This window comes from Scyliorhinus torazame, chromosome 2 (genome assembly GCF_047496885.1).
Source record: "Scyliorhinus torazame isolate Kashiwa2021f chromosome 2, sScyTor2.1, whole genome shotgun sequence".
In the NCBI taxonomy this organism is placed as follows: domain Eukaryota; kingdom Metazoa; phylum Chordata; class Chondrichthyes; order Carcharhiniformes; family Scyliorhinidae; genus Scyliorhinus; species Scyliorhinus torazame.
The window spans coordinates 239,845,217-239,861,903 of NC_092708.1; the positions used below are offsets into that span (position 1 = coordinate 239,845,217).

At 44.0% G+C, this 16,687-nt stretch overlaps 1 protein-coding gene across 1 annotated transcript in view; it reads right to left on the minus strand.

The window, feature by feature from the left end:
* Nucleotides 1-16,687, minus strand: part of fntb (farnesyltransferase, CAAX box, subunit beta) — a 145,936-nt gene that overhangs the window by 100,433 nt on the left and 28,816 nt on the right. The window contains exon 2 of the mRNA XM_072485483.1: nucleotides 13,482-13,546. Coding sequence (XP_072341584.1) covers nucleotides 13,482-13,546 — 65 coding nt within the window. The remainder of the gene's footprint in view (nucleotides 1-13,481; nucleotides 13,547-16,687) is intronic.

Here is a 16,687-nt window from a genome sequence, read left to right on the forward strand (position 1 = left end):
GAAGACAACAGCAGCAACCCAAGGGGGAGGGGGGCGGGAGGAATCGGACGGACTCTCAGGGATGTTATTGTATATGTATAGGCATTTGTTTTAGGTAATGTATATTGGACTGTTGGATTGTATCTTTGGAGAGTATCTATTTTTGACAAGGCAGTTGCCATTTAGTTTTGTTTTTGTTCATATATTATTTATTTATTTGTTTAAAACTGGCCACTGTTATTTAGATTGCTTTATTGTTGTTTAAAAGAAACACTACGTACTGTTATGTTTGGCCAAAAAATCTTGAATAAAATATATATTTTAAAAAAGGGTGCTAAAGTAATCATGGGTGACTTTAAGCTCTGTATAGAGTGGGCCAAATAAATTAATAATAATAATAATAATCTTTATTGTCACAAGTCGGCTTACATTAACACTGCAATGAAGTTACTGCGAAAAGCCCCTAGTTGCCACACTCCGGCGCCTGTTCGGGTACACGGAGAGAGAATTCAGAATATCAAATTCACCTAACAACACGTCTTTCGGGACTTCTGGAAGGAAACCGGAGCACCCGGAGGAAACCCACCAGACACGGGGAGAACGTGCAGACTCCACACAGAGAGTGATCCAAGCCTGGAATCGAACCTGCGACCCTGGAGCTGTTAAGCAACAGTGCTACCCACTGTGCGACCGTGCTGCCCAATAATGCAGTGGCAGATGAATTTCTGGAGTGAGAGAAACATTTTTTATTAGACCAGTATGTCGTGGAACCAAGGAGGGAGCAAACTATCCTAGATTTGGCATTGTGCAATGAGAAGAGGTCGATTAATAATCTTGTTGTGCAGGGTGCTTTCGAGAAGTGATAAAATTCTTTATTAGGATGGAAAGTGAAGCAGTCCAAAGTGAAACTAGGCTCCTAAATCTAAACAAAGTAAACTACAAAGGTTATGAGGTGAGAGTTGGCGAAGATAGATTGGGGAATTTCATTAAAAGGTATGATGGTGGATAGACCGCTATTCACTGGAGTTTAGAAGAATGAGAGAAGACCTTATTGAAACAAATTAAAATTCTGACAGGGCTGCACAAACTGGATGCAGGGATGATGTTTCCTCTGGGGGTGGGGGGGATCTATATGGGGTAGGCCATTTAGGACTGAGATGAGGAGAAATGTCTTTACTCAAGAGGGTGGTGAATGTGTGGAACTCGCTACCACATAAGGCCGTGGAGGCCAAGTCACTAAATATATTTAAGAAGGAAATAGATAGATTTTTAGAATCTAAAGGTTTTGAGGGGTGTGGGAAGAGCATGGATGGATGGGGTTGAGATGGAGGATCAGCCCTGATCATACTGTATGGCAGAGCAGGCCCAAATGGCTGAATGACCTACTGCTGCTCCTATTTTCTATGTTTCTGTGTTAATTTGATTGTGTCACTGGTACACAGGAGCGCACAACATGCACTTAGATTCGATCTGTTCCGCCAAGAAATTAGGAAACTGGAAACATAAATCCACAGGCCAAGTTATTAAAATAGGCAGTTGTTTGTGGGATTAAATCCCAATAATGTTCAATTTTAATGTCCACTTGCAGGACTTGTTTACAGGGGACAAGTAAATGCTTATGCTGGGACAGGAGAGCCTCAGTGTTCAGCATTATTTCCAAGTCCCTGAGCATTCAAACATTAGCAGACTAAACGACTGAAATGAGGTTCAAAAATGCACTTCACAGGAGCCTTTGTTGAAGTGTCACTTGAATATAATAGCTAAATTATTGCAGTGACAAGAGTTTTCAAATGATACCTTTGCATTAATACAAAGTAAATTACATAAACACACCAAAGAGACAGACCGTGTTCAGTTCATAGCAGCTCCCCCCCCCCCGCCCCTTGCATAAGGTTTATGGTAGGATGAGATACACGTCATAATTAGGGGAAAAATGCTCTGGGTGGAATTTTCCGATTTTCTTTCCTCCAAAGTGCCAGCTCAGGCTGGAAAAGCAAAGTGCGGCCTGCCAGCTGCGCTGCCAACTTTCTTTTGACACTTTGAAGAGAAAAGTGAAGGAGCAGATGCCAGCAACTTTAGCTCTTGAAGATCGGGTCACCATTTTGAAAGGCGGCCCCGATTGAAAAAGGTCACCGCGGAAAATGGAGGCTAGAGCACCAGGGAAGGCCGCACTGCTTATGGCTGAAGAAATAACGAAGGTGATGGCTGCGGAATTTGAAAAGCAGTTGTCGCAGATTGCGAAATGCATGGAGACGGTGAGGAATGAGATGAGGGAGGTTTTGAGTGTGCTGGTGGAGGAGGCGGTTTCCCCGGTGAGGACGGAGGTGGCGAGCGCAGTGGCGGAGGTGCGAGAGCAAGGGGAGGCGCTGAAGGAAGTGGAGGAGACGTTATTGCAGCACGGCGATCAACTTGCCTCGATGGGGAAAGAGATGCGGAAGGTGATGGATACTAACAAGGATCTGCGAGGAAAAATGGAAGACCTGGAAAACAGATCCAGGCGACAGAATTTGAGGATTGTGGGGCTGCCCGAAGGAGTTGAAGGACCGAAGCCGACTGAGTATTTTGCCGCGATGTTGGCAAAACTATTGGGGGAGGGGGAGGATCCCTCCCGATATGAACTGGATCGGGCTCATCGGTCGTGGAGGCCTGTACCAAAGGCGAGTGAGCCGCCAAGGGCAGTGACTCTGTGCTTCCGTAGGTACAGTGTGAAGGAGAAGGTCCTGAGCTGGGCCAAGCAGAAGCGGGTGGTGCAGTGGGCTGGAGCTGGTATACGTGTATACCAGGACTTTACGGTGGAGCTGGCAAGGAGGCGGGCTGCCTTCAACCGGGTGAAGAGGGCACTGTACATTAGCAAGGTGCGGTGCGGCATTGTATATCCAGCGAAGCTGAGGGTGACTTACAAGCTCAGGGACTTTTATTTTGGAACGGCGGAAGCAGCGGAGGAGTTTGCGAAAGCAGAAGGACTGTGGCAGAACTGACAAATTGAGGAATGGCCATGTGCCGATGTAACCTCATGACTGTATTTTCTTCTTTTTTGTATCACTGCGCACGGGTGTAGAGACTAAAGGAGCCAATGTGGTATATATTTGGACAAGGGAAGGGACGGGACTTTCACTCGAAATGAGGGTTCTTTGGGGTGTAGGTGGATATGCGGGGTTTGTGTGCTAAAAGGGGATCTTTGGGCTTTCCTAGGGCCGGGCAAGTGGGAAAGGGACCCGGGCGGGGGCCTCCACGCTGGCCGGTTTAAGCCGGCCAGTGAACGGGAGTGAGGTGGGGGGAGGGGCTGCGGCCATTGGAGCCTGGCAGAACAGGGTCCGAGTGGTCTAGCCGGGGTGGAAAGTTGGGGGGAAGGAACCGAGGTTGGGAGGAGTTTTACAAGAGGCAGTGGACGGGAGGGGCTGGAGACCGGGGGTGGTGGTTGGGGGGTGGGGGGGGTGGGGCGGGGAGAGCTGTGTAAGGTTAAGGGTGACTACGGGTAATCCCTGATTCCTTTTTGTCATTTGTTTATGTAAACATGCGTGTTGAGGTTTGGGGGTTAGGGTCGATGGGATCGTTGTTATTATGGGGACTGACATATCTTGCTGATTATTATTTATTGTTGATGGATGTAAATGTGGGAGAAAATGTGAAAAAGGAGGAGAATTTTTAAAAAAAAACAATGCCCAATATGCATATGCAAGCAGATGGAAATATTGTAGGCAAATAATATGGATTTGATTTTCCTTTCCAGGCCCATGGTCATGGAGGCAACAACTTGTGATTTATTCGCAGAAGCACACATGAGGAACTGAACCAAGGGACCAGGAATTGAGCTTTGGAATCTTCTAAGACCTCGTGGTGGGGTACAACATTACTTGGAGTCATCACAGTTGCTTAAAATCTCAAACCATTTTGAGATGGATTTCACACAGTTCTTTCTCTGCACGTGGTCAGCAATTACAGAGACAATCTTAGTTCTCTAAATAAAATAAGACTAATATTTAGATAGAGGCACAAGACAACGGCGAATGAAAGCAAAACACACAAACCTAACTCTCAGGAACTCAAATAAACTCAAATCCAGCAAACCCCACAGTTCATTGCATGAGTCATGGTGGCCTATTGTGTAATCGCCCAGTATCCAGTTAACGTCACTTATGGTTTCATCTGCAGCAATTCTGCAGCTTTAATAGAAACTGAAAGGTCAGGAGCATCAGATTTCTGATCAGTGACAGCCTCCGCTTTTTAATAGCTTGGTTTCTACTGGGGGACAACATAGGTAAATGAATCATCTGCGGCAGAGCACCATCAGCCCAAGTATCTCCTGGTGGACTTATTGTAATTTCGTTCCAACCCACAATGTAATGTATTTTCCATTTAACTCACGTAGTACAGGGCTAAAGATATAACAGTTCTGAGAGGAGATGCTGAACATTCTTGTCAGCTGAAATTGGCAATAACAAAAAATTCAAAATGTTTCTGAAACCTGGCAAGATGCAGGCTTCTCAAACTGAAATGTTTAAGCCTTTGAATGAATATCAGATAGCATTTTGTTTTCCGATTTTTCAGATCGGTCATAAAGTATTTCTCTTCTCTTCAAAAGCATGATGTGGAGATGCCGGCGTTGGACTGGGGTGAGCACAGTACGAAGTCTTACAACACCAGGTTAAAGTCCAACAGGTTTGTTTCGATGTCACTAGCTTACGGAGCGCTGCTCCTTCCTCAGGTGAATGAAGAGGTATGTTCCAGAAACATATATACAGACAGATTCAAAGATGCCAGACAATGCTTGGAATGCGAGCATTAGCAGGTGATTAAATCTTTACAGATCCAGAGATGGGGTAACCCCAGGTTAAAGAGGTGTGAATTGTGTCAAGCCAGGACAGTTGGTAGGATTTCGCAGGCCAGATGGTGGGGGATGAATGTAATGCGACATGAATCCCAGGTCCCGGTTGAGGCCGCACTCATGTGTGCGAAACTTGGCTATAAGCTTCTGCTCGGCGATTCTGCGTTGTCGCGCGTCCTGAAGGCTGCCTTGGAGAACGTTTACCCGGAGATCAGAGGCTGAATGCCCTTGACAGCTGAAGTGTTCCCCGACTGGAAGGGAACATTCCTGCCTGGTGATTGTCGCACGATGTCCGTTCATTCGTTGTCGCAGTGTCTGCATGGTCTCACCAATGTACCACGCTTCGGGACATCCTTTCCTGCAGCGTATGAGGTATGAGGTTCAAAAGCATGAAATCCTCATGAGTGGGCAGATGCACAGGCACCGCAGTCTTGTGATCCTTTTCTCAAGTGGCCATCTTTCATAATCTTTATTATTGTCACAAGTAGGCTTACATTAACACTGCAATAAAGTTACTGCGAAAATCCCCTTGTCGCCACATTCCGGCACCTGTTCGGGTACACTGAGGGAGAATTCAGAATGTCCAATTCACCTAATTCACATCTTTCGGGACTTATGGGATGAAACCAGAGCACCCGGAGGAAACCCACGCAGACACGAGAGTACGTGCAGACTCCCGCCGCACAGACAGTGCCCCAAGTCGGGAATCGAACCTGGGACCCTGGCGCTGTAAAGCAACAGTGCTAACCACTGTGCTACCATACCGCTCATGCGTTGGCTTGGACAGCTAACGTTGATAGACTAATAAAACTGCAAGTGGCATTCCACTTCAACTCGATCCTGCCTTCAGCTGAACTCCACACACGTCAAGTTTTTAAACAAGCGCTGCTGGAGAGTGATCAAATGGGATCAGCTTTCCCGTTCTTGAACCTCAGGGCTTTGAAGGCATTTGGAACAACGCTACTGCGAGCTAGCTGGTTGGCCAACCCTTGGTAACATCACTCAATTTAGCAGAGTCTGGGAAATCAAACCTGAGACAATCTAGGTTTCAAGTGAACAAATTCGGCAAATCATCAAGGGACTCTCTTCCTTTATTGACAGAAATATAAAGTTATGCTTTATGCCAAGTGAAATCATTACCATTTGTACATTATCAACCATCACCTCAACATTAGACTGAAAGTCTAAAATTATAGTTTAGCCCTTGTTAAAGAAAAAGCCCCATAGTTATTAAAAGAGGGAGAATTAAGAAAAAGGTTCAACAGAAAAAGCGTAAATGTTTGCTCTCTGAAAATAAATATACCTTCAGATGACAGTATGGAAGCAGAAAACTTTGCAACAATTCCAGGATCACCTAAAACCAAGCTGATAATATTAAGAGCAAAAGCACAACTGTAACATTAGGATGAAAGAGATATGACTAGAACAACAAAAAACCAAGCAAATTGCCTCTTTGCCTCCATCTGCTGAGAAAATGTATGAACAGACTTTGTCATGGCCCCATTTCTCTGTGGCATGCCACGTGGAATCAACAAGAACTGCATTTCTTCAAAAACTATCTTCGACCAGATCAGTGTTTTATGCTGTGGCCTACTTTCCATGAAGCAATGAGTCTGCAGATTCTTTGCAACAATCTTTGGGTGAATTTTGTTCTCTAGGTGAAGAATGTTACTGCTGGGTAACACTTTCCGTTTTAGACACTCAACCTATATTTGTGGCCCATAACATTTGTGGATTGACACTCCGCTCCTAATTACTTACTTGGAGATCTGGCTTTCTCGCCCAGTCTTCCAACTCAGGTTGAATGAGATCTGTGAAGGCTGGGTGAGAACTGTATAGTGCAGCTTGTTTCTAGAGACATTTTGTCAAGGGTTGGAGAGTTAAAGGTAGGGGAGCTGCTCCCCTTTTTTCTACTGTGCTAGCTGCCATAAGTCAGGCAAGTTTAAATGTCCAGTCTAAACTCTGAGAGGCCAGGGAGAAGGTAAGTCTGTATGGTGAGTGGGTAGGATTGGGGGATGGGTCAGTGAGAGGGACAATTTGTATTGTTATCCAGGCTTAAGAAGTGGTTTCACTACTACTTCTGGGTAACTATTACCACAAGATGTTTGGAACTATCTGAAGTGTGCAATCTATATCATACTTTTGGATGGTTCCTATTGCAGGACAATTGCCCGTTGAAAGTTTGAACCTCCTGGGCAATTGCCATGCAATCCTTCCCTAGGGATTTCCCGGGGGGTGGGGTGCATTTCCAGTGCATCTGGGTACCCCCCCCCCCCCCCCCCAGATACAATGCCCCAGAATTCAGAGGATATGGGCATGTCTTCCATATCAGGTTGGCTCTTTTAGTTTGTTGGGGAGGACTAGAATTTTCAAATTTTCAGGTCGATTTTCATCAGAGGTTCTGACAAAAGGTCATCGCCTGAAATGTTAATTCAGTGTCTTTCTTCTTTGTCTTGATGCTGCCTGGCCTGCGAAATATTACCAGCGGTTTCTGTTTTTAGTATCACCATCCTTCAGCCTCTGAGTAAAGCTGAACTGCACCCATTAACACCGTGAGATTTTCAATCAGCAGAGGGGACTTGCATCTTATCTGTCTGGAATGCAGTTCAACCCATCCCTCCAATTAAAAGGCTACTGTCTAAATAACAAACCTATTTTCCCCTCTTGTGCTAAACGGTGTAGGATTGATGAGTTGACGCAACAGCAGAGGACCAGTTCAAGGGCAATTTAGAATAGAAATTCAGAATAATAAATTGACTCATTTTGGTTACAGACCAAAAATGACTGTCAGAGACTCACCAACTAACAGGCTTGAATTAGGCAAGCAAAGCTAAGAATAGCATAATTGAAATGCTATATAATCATTTTCAGGAAGAAATAATACTCTAGGAGGTACTAAAGAGATGATAATGCATTAATTTACTGCACATTTCAAAGGCTACAAAAATTAGTTGATAAGTTCTAAAATTACTGTAAAGCAATTTGGGAGATTTGAATTTAAATGCATAAAGTTCTATAATTTGTGTAATGCACTGGGTGTTTTGGTACATATAGAACATAGAACGATACAGCGCAGTACAGGCCCTTCGGCCGACGATGTTGCACCGAAACAAAAGCCGATGGACCTAATTTTCTGCATCGTTCCCATAGAGTATACCAAACATGGCTGATCCTCCTCAAGTGCTGGTTTGTGGGGTGGGGGAGCAGAGATGAGTGGATAAAAAGTCCAAATAACTCTCACAAAAACCATCCTCTCATTCTATGTTTGATGCAAGGTGCATGATTAATATTTGTGTGTGTAGAGGAATCATAACAAAACACATGATTAAAAAATCTGTTTTGAGGAGAATATACTATATCTACCCACTTTCTGTCATGTTTGATTCGAGAAGAGCTGCTAGGATGGAGCTTCGGATAGCCATTGGGACAGTGAAGGGGCTATGAGAAAGCAACATGCTTTCTGGAAAGGAAGGTCAAGTCTCACCAACTGAGTTAAATTTTCCGAGAAGGTTACTAGATTGGATAATGAAGCGAACCTGGTGGACATTGACCTTGTAGATTTTCAAAAAACTTGTTCACGGGAAGCTGCACACTGGGTTAATTAAGAGTCCAATGTGATTGGAAAGCCAGGTCCTGGGGTAGATAAGAAATTAGTTGCGTTCTTGAAGATAGGGGACTATTATTAGTGGTGGTGGTTCTGCGTGGAGACTTCACTAATGGAGTCCAGCGAAGATGGGCATTAGGATTGCTATATATAACACCATTCTGGATGAAGACATTAGAGCAATTTTCAGCAAGCTTAATGATGATACAGAAATGTGTGCTGGTGTAGGGCTTGTTGGTAGATTCAAAATCAAAGTTTTCATGTGATTATCATTTTACATAAGAACATAATGTAAGAACTAGGAGCAGGAATAGGCAATTCAGCCCCTCGAACCCACTCCACCATTCAATACGGCCATGGCTGGTCTCCTCTCAGCCTCAACTCCACTTTCCTTTGTAGTCGGAATTACTATGTTATTCAGAATTTTGTACTAAATTGACAAAAGCCATTTAAAAAAGAAACTAAACCTACATTACCAGAAATCAGCTGGATTAGTTAAATGGACAATTAAAGAATAAGTCATTAATTAATAAATGTGCAAGTACGGCTGGTAATGTAATCTGTAACACAAAATTTTTATAACTTTTATAATTACCAACGCATTATATAATTAACACTTGATTTTAGTACGGATTCTTAAAAGGTCGTGAGAATTTTAAGATGCTGCCTTCTCAGACGGGCTAAAAAGATAATATGAACTGGTTATATCTTTTGTTAATCTTGACTGAAGTAATGAATAGGCTTTTATTCAAGATGTCTCAATGATGGACAGCTATATTAAACAATTATTAGTCGACACTTAAGCTAACTCAAGATAAGAGACATTGCTTAAGAGAAGCCATTTGTTTTAACATGTATAATTAACTAAAAACCTATTCCATTATTGACAAATTACAGACCAATTGGTTATTGTCCAATAACTGACTACGGTGCACTTTATAAGGTAATCTTTAAGGTATAGAAAAGGGATCTCGAGAAGCCATATTGGGAGAGGTGTTGTTTTAACATTTTAGCCATGTTTTCGGAGCCTTCACTTCTCACCATCCTTCTCAGACCAGGACGTGAAATCTGTTCAATTGTTAAAGTTCAGCTTTCTCCTCTTACTGTATCTTTTTGACTTGTTACCTCTTTAATAGCTGATAAACTTTCCAAATTCACCATTTAAAGTGTTCTTTCTTTCTTGCCATGTGGTTAAGTTTGTAGAACCTGGTGTGATTTACAATTGGAGAGTTAATGCAAAAATGTGAGCCCCATAAATCTGTTAGTTCAAATAAATTTGAGTTTTTACAGGCTTAAAGCTATGACTATCTGAATGAGACCAGAGTGTTAGCACTGAGCCAAGGCTGACACATAATGCAAATTTAATCCTCAAATACTGGATATTAGAAGAATAAAGTGAAGGATGTATAATCATCAGAGAGAGACTTTAAAAGGGACTAGTGTGACAATAGACTTATCAACTTCAAATGTCAATGCGGAGAAGCAACTGAAAATGCAAATAAAAATGCAGTGATAAATTGTTGTGACACAGGAATGTAAATCTATGAAGATTATGCTGAGACTTTGGACATCAATTGGAGTAACATATCCAATCCTGAGCCCCGCACTTCAAAAAGGGACACTGCAATGGAGACAACGCCGGAAGAACAGCATTAAAGTCTAAATGTAAATGGCATTAACTACACAGGAAATATCAGAGAAACTCAAGTTCTATTTTCATACATTCACACTGCTCAGGGCAGCCGCACTGAATGATTCTTAATCCACGTTGGTGTACATAGTAGTGAAAACTCCCACTGTGAAAGAATGCTTTCACAAAAATTAGTAACAGTATTAACTTAAACTAACAGTCAAGTAGCAAGAACCTGGCAAAATAACCTCATTAAGAACATTCTTCTGTGTCTCACCCGCTACTGGTATTGGGGAATGAGCCCGGCCAGGTGGTAGAAGTTTCAGTAGGGGAGCATTTCTGGAACAGTGACCACAATTCAGTAAGTTTTAAAGTGCTGGTGGACAAGGATAAGAGTGGTCCTAGGGTGAATGTGCTAAATTGGAGGAAGGCTAATTATAACAATATTAGCCGGGAACTGAAGAACATAGATTGGGGGCGGATGTTTGAGGGCAAATCAACATCTGACATGTGGGAGGCTTTCAAGTGTCAGTTGAAAGGAATTCAGGACCGGCATGTTCCTGTGAGGAAGAAGGATAAATACGGCAATTTTCGGGAACCTTGGATAACGAGAGATAGGGACTGTTTAGCACAGGGCTAATTCGCTGGCTTTGAAAGCAGACCCAGGCAGGCCAGCAGCACGGTTCGATTCCCGTAACAGCCTCCCCGAACAGGCGCCGGAATGTGGCTACTATGGGCTTTTCACAGTAACTTCATTTGAAGCCTACTTGTGACAATAAGCGATTTTCATTTCATTTCATATATTGTAGGCCTCGTCAAAAAGAAAAAGGAGGCATTTGTCAGGGCTAAAAGGCTGGGAACAGACGAAGCCTGTGTGGAATATAAGGAAAGTAGGAAGGAACTTAAGCAAGGAGTCAGGAGGGCTAGAAGGGATCACGAAAAGTCATTGGCAAATAGGGTTAAGGTAAATCCCAAGGCTTTTTACACATACATAAGAAGCAAGTGCGTAGCCAGGGAAAGGGTTGGCCCACTGAAGGATAGGCAAGGGAATCTATGTGTGGAGCCAGAGGAAATGGGCGAGGTACTAAATGAATACTTTGCATCAGTATTCACCAAAGAGAAGGAATTGGTAGATGTTGAGTCTGGAGAAGGGTGTAGATAGCCTGGGTCACATTGAGATCCAAAAAGACGAGGTGTTGGGCGTCTTAAAAAATATTAAGGTAGATAAGTCCCCAGGGCCTGATGGGATCTACCCCAGAATACTGAAGGAGGCTGGAGAGGAAATTGCTGAGGCCTTGACAGAAATCTTTGGATCCTCACTGTCTTCAGGTGATGTCCCGGAGGAATGTTGTTCCTCTGTTTAAGAAAGGTAGCAAGGATAATCCAGGGAACTACAGGCCGGTGAGCCTTACTTCAGTGGTAGGGAAATTACTGGAGAGAATTCTTCGAGACAGGATCTACTCCCATTTGGAAGCAAATGGACGTATTAGTGAGAGGCAGCATGGTTTTGTGAAGGGGAGGTCGTGTCTCACTAACTTGATAGAGTTTTTTGAGGCGGTGACAAAGATGATTGATGCAAGTAGGGCAGTGGATGTTGTCTATATGGACTTCAGTAAGGCCTTTGACAAGGTCCCTCATGGTAGACTAGTACAAAAGGTGAAGTCACACGGGATCAGGGGTGAGCTGGCAAGGTAGATACAGAACTGGCTAGGTCATAGAAGGCAGAGAGTAGCAATGGAAGGATGCTTTTCTAATTGGAGGGCTGTGACCAGTGGTGTTCCGCAGGGATCAGTGCTGGGACCTTTGCCGTTTGTAGTATATATATATATATATATATATATATATATAAATGATTTGGAGGAAAATGTAACTGGTCTGATTAGTAAGTTTGCAGACAACACAAAGGTTAGTGGAATTGCGGATAGCGATGAGGGCTGTCAGAGGATACAGCAGGATTTAGATTGTTTGGAGACTTGGGCGGAGAGATGGCTGATGGAGTTTAATCCGGACAAATGTGAGGTAATGCATTTTGGAAGGTCTAATGCAGGTAGGGAATATACAGTGAATGGTAGAACCCTCAAGAGTATTGAAAGTCAGAGAGATCTAGGTGTACAGGTCCACAGGTCACTGAAAGGGACAACACAGGTGGAGAAGGTAGTCAAGAAGGCATTCGGCATGCTTGCCTTCATTGGCCGGGGCATTGAGTATAAGAATTGGCAAGTCATGTTGCAGCTGTATGGAACCTTAGTTAGGCCACACTTGGAGTACAGTGTTCAATTCTGGTCGCCACACTACCAGAAGGATGTGGAGGCTTTAGAGAGGGTGCAGAAGAGATTTACCAGAATGTTGCCTGGTATGGAGAGCATTAGCTATGAGGAGCGGTTGAATAAACTTGGTTTGTTCTCACTGGACCGACGGAGGTTGAGGGGCGACCTGATAAGAGGCCTACAAAATTATGAGGGGCACAGACAGAGTGGATAGTCAGAGGCTTTTCCCCAGGGTAGAGGGGTCAATTACTAGGGGGCATAGGTTTAAGGTGAGAGGGGCAAGGTTTAGAGTAGATGTAAGAGGCAAGTTTTTTTTTTTTTTTAACACAGAGGGTAGTGGGTGCCTGGAACTCGCAACCGGGGGAGGTGGTGGAAGCAGGGACGATAGTGACATTTAAGGGGCATCTTGACAAATACATGAATAGGATGGGGATAGAGGGTACGGACTCAGGAAGTGTAGAAGATTGTAGTTTGGTCGGGCAGCATGGTCGGCACGGGCTTGGAGGGCCGAAGGGCCTGTTCCTGTGCTGTACATTTCTTTGTTCATTGTACTGAGAAGCTAAACTCTTTTCAAATAGCCCTGGCACAGGGCGAGGTTAAAGACACAGCAGAAATTCTCACTTGAATATATCACAGCTTCAACACTCAGTCATTCCACACCCATCAAAATTTAGTTTTAAAAACAAGTTTAACGGAACCTCTACCTCCAGGGCAAGCAGTAAACCAAGAACGAGCACAATGACCGCAATATAGGGTTGGAGAAATGTTAAGTATACCAGCACCAGTTATTTGCTGTGATGCACAGAAAATTCATGGAAAGTCTGCACTCAGGTTGGGGGAGAATTTGTGCATCAGGATTACTAACAGGCAGTCTGACACCAAATATACAGTGACTACCGATTGAAAACTTGAAACCACCATTATGATTTCCAGTTATAGTGTTATGCTATTTGATCCAACACATCAAATTATCCACACATCAAATATTACAAATTGCACCATAAGGTAACCAAAATATTTCATTTTTTAAATGTTGCAAGCACAAGCAATACTCCTCAAATGCTATACTCATGTGGTTAGTTTTGCTTTACGGTTAATTCAGTGTACATACATAGACAACCTTGTGAATATATCGGACAATTACAAGGTTGATGTGGTTTCGATTCAGGTACTTACTGCAGCATGCTCCGATCAATTCTGAAAGCATCGTACGCCTCTTCCACATTCTGTTCTACGGTCTTCTGTTATACGAAAGCAAAAAGGAAAAGTTCAGTTCTATGCATTTTATTAAGTTTAAAAGTGGATTCAAAAAAAGTAGAATCGCTACTTTGAAAAACTGAATGTCAATGCCCCTCTATCTCAGCACCTCTTCAGGATAACAGGATGAGAGAACTAACATTTGCTAAACAGTTTATTCAGTAAATAATTTCACTTTCTGCTGAATCCCACTTAAAGAAAGTGGTATTGTTAAGAATACATGGCTTCCTGTTCGAAGCATACTAAAGGTAGCAAGCTCCACTCCTGCCAACCCCCTCCAACCAATTCAAGATGATGTTTAGGAATAATTACTAAAGTGGTATCTCTGAAAATCCATTCCGGAAAAGATCATCAAAAACTTTCACAAATCTCCAAAGGATCAACTGTCACACACGATCTAGGGCACATGAGGACTGGCCATCTTTGTCACAGGCAATAATAAACATCATAATTTGTCATGAAGGGAACAGTTCAGGAACCATTTTTTCCCGAAAGTAATATTTTGCACAGACCAATATTTAGTGAAATAGGCTTTAGGTTCAATTCCACCAAGACTATTAACAATATGTCACTTCCCAACAGGAAGAAAATATACAAACATTTCAGGGAGGTTCAATGTTCAAACTGCTGAGCAATCACACATCAGGTAGCTCTCTTCCAGAATACAATCATATAAGCAGTTTTAGATGAATTTAGCCCAAGGATTTGGACTTATTTCACCCACAAGAAAGAAAGGGAGAGAATAGGTACAACATGTCAACGAATGGGAGCTCGAGAGGCCGCAGAGAAAGTAGAAGTGGAGGAAAAGGTCAGGAACAGCGGGTGAGTGAGTCAGCGGTCCCTCGAGGCACGAGGTCCTCGGCCACACCGGAGAGAGGGAGACCAACGACTCGAGAGGGAGACCAACGACTCTAAGTCCCCCCCCCACCCCCCCAAGAGATGGATAGATGACGTTCCTGATGAAAGAATTGATGGCAACGAGAGAGGTGTTTAAAGTGGAGATTCAGGTGGTGGTCAAGGTGGCGGTGATGGAGGTGCTGGTTGCCATACAGACCGTGACAGACGGAATGGGGGGGGGGGAAGAGGCTGGGTATGTTATTGTGATGTTGTTGCGTATATTAGAAATGCTTCAATAAAATGTTTTCTTAAAAAAAAAAGACCAGAGCGACAGGATTGTTGTGCTGGAGGCCGAAATAAAAAGGGCGGCGGTGGCCCAGGTGGGCCTGAAGGGTCAGGTCAAGGACCAGGAAAATCGGTCTCTGCCCCCAAATATCCGGATCGTGGACCAGCCAGAGGGGACCGAGGGTAGGGAACTGACAGACTATGTGGCCCAGATGCTGGGTAACCTAGTCAGCAAGGCCAGCTTCCCCAAGCCACCGGAGATCGACATGGCACACAGATCGCTCCGACCGAAGTCCAAGGCGGGGGAGCAGTCATGGGCAATAATTGCCAAATTACATAAACACCATTATCGGGAGAAGATCCTTCGGTGGGAAAAGCAGACAAAGGCAAACAGCTGGGAAGGACATAAAATATGAGTGTACCAGGACATTGGGACAGACCTGGCAAAGCACAGGGCCGAGTTCAACTAGGCAAAATCGGCCCTGTACAAAAGTGTTGTGAAATTTGGAATACTATTCCCAGCCAGGCTCTGGAACCAATGTCCTAGGGGGGTTGTTTGCTAGCGCTGTTGGGGAGGGTTGAAACTAATGTGACAGGGTGATGGGAACCAATGCAGGAAGTCAAAGGGTAATAAAGAGGGGACAGAAACAAAAGCTAGTAAGGAGAAAAGTGGAAGGCAGAGAAACAGATTGAACTGCCTAGTGTGGCGGGGGTAATAATTGAGGGAGAGCTACAGATTTAGGCCAGTAAGATTAAGAGGAAGAGCAGGCAGGGAGTGGTTGATCAACGCAGCGGGGCTGGTGGGCTGAAGTGCATTAGTTTCAATGCGAGGAGTATTTTAGGTAAGACAGATGAATTTAGAGCTTGGATTAGTATGTGGAATTATGATGTTGTTGCTATTACAGAAACTTGGTTTAAAGAGGGACAGGATTGGCAACTAAACATTCCAGGATTTAGATGCTTCTGGCAGGATAGAGGCGGATGCGGATGCAAAAGGGGTGGGGTGTTGCACTATTGGTTAAGGAGAATATCACAGCTGTGCTGAGGGAGGACACCTTGGAGGGTTCAGGCAGCGAGGCAATCTGGGTAGAGCGCTCAGGAATAGGAAGGGTGCTGTCACAATGTTGGGGGTTTTCTACAGGGAGATAGAGGAGCAGATAGCATACAGATCTTGGAAAGATGCATTGTCGTGGTGGGTGATTTTAACTTTCCCCATATTGACTGGGACGCACTTACTGCGAGAGGCATGGATGGAGCAGAATTTGTAAGGAGCGTCCAGGAGGGTTTCTTGAAACAATATGTAAATAGCCCAACTCGGGAAGGGGCCATATTAGACCTGGTGCTGGAAAATCAGCCTGGCCTGGTGATCAAACTTTCAGTCGGAGATCATTTCGGGAACAGTGATCACAATTCTGTAAGTTTTAAGCTGCTTATAGAAAAGACAAGAGTGGTTCTCAGGTGAAGGTGTTAGATTGGGGGAAGGCTAATCACAACAGCATTAGGCAGGATTTGGAGTGTTGACTGGGCGGGGGACTGGGCAACATCCGGCATATGGGAGTTGATTAGAATTCAGGACCAGCATGCACCTGTGAGGACAAAAGATAAGGGTGGCAACTATAGGGAACCCTGGATAACGAAGGATATTATGAATCTTGTTGAAAAGGAAAAGGAAGCATTCGTAAGGTCTAAAAGGTTTAGGACAGATGAAGCCCTTGAAGAATATAAAAAAAGTAGGAAGGATCTTAAGGTAGGAGTTAGGAAGGCTAAAAGGGGGTCATGAAATGTCATTGGCAAACAGAATTAAGGAAAATCCTACGGAGTTTTATACAAATGTAAAGATCAAGAGGGTAGCCAGAGAAAGGTTTGGTCGGGCAGCACAGTGGTGCCGTGGTTAGCCCTGCTGCCTCACGTCGCCAGGATCCCAGGTTCGGTCTCGGCTTTGGGTCACTGTCCGTGTGGAGTTTCCCCGTGGTTGCGTGGGTTTCTCACCCACAACCCAAAGA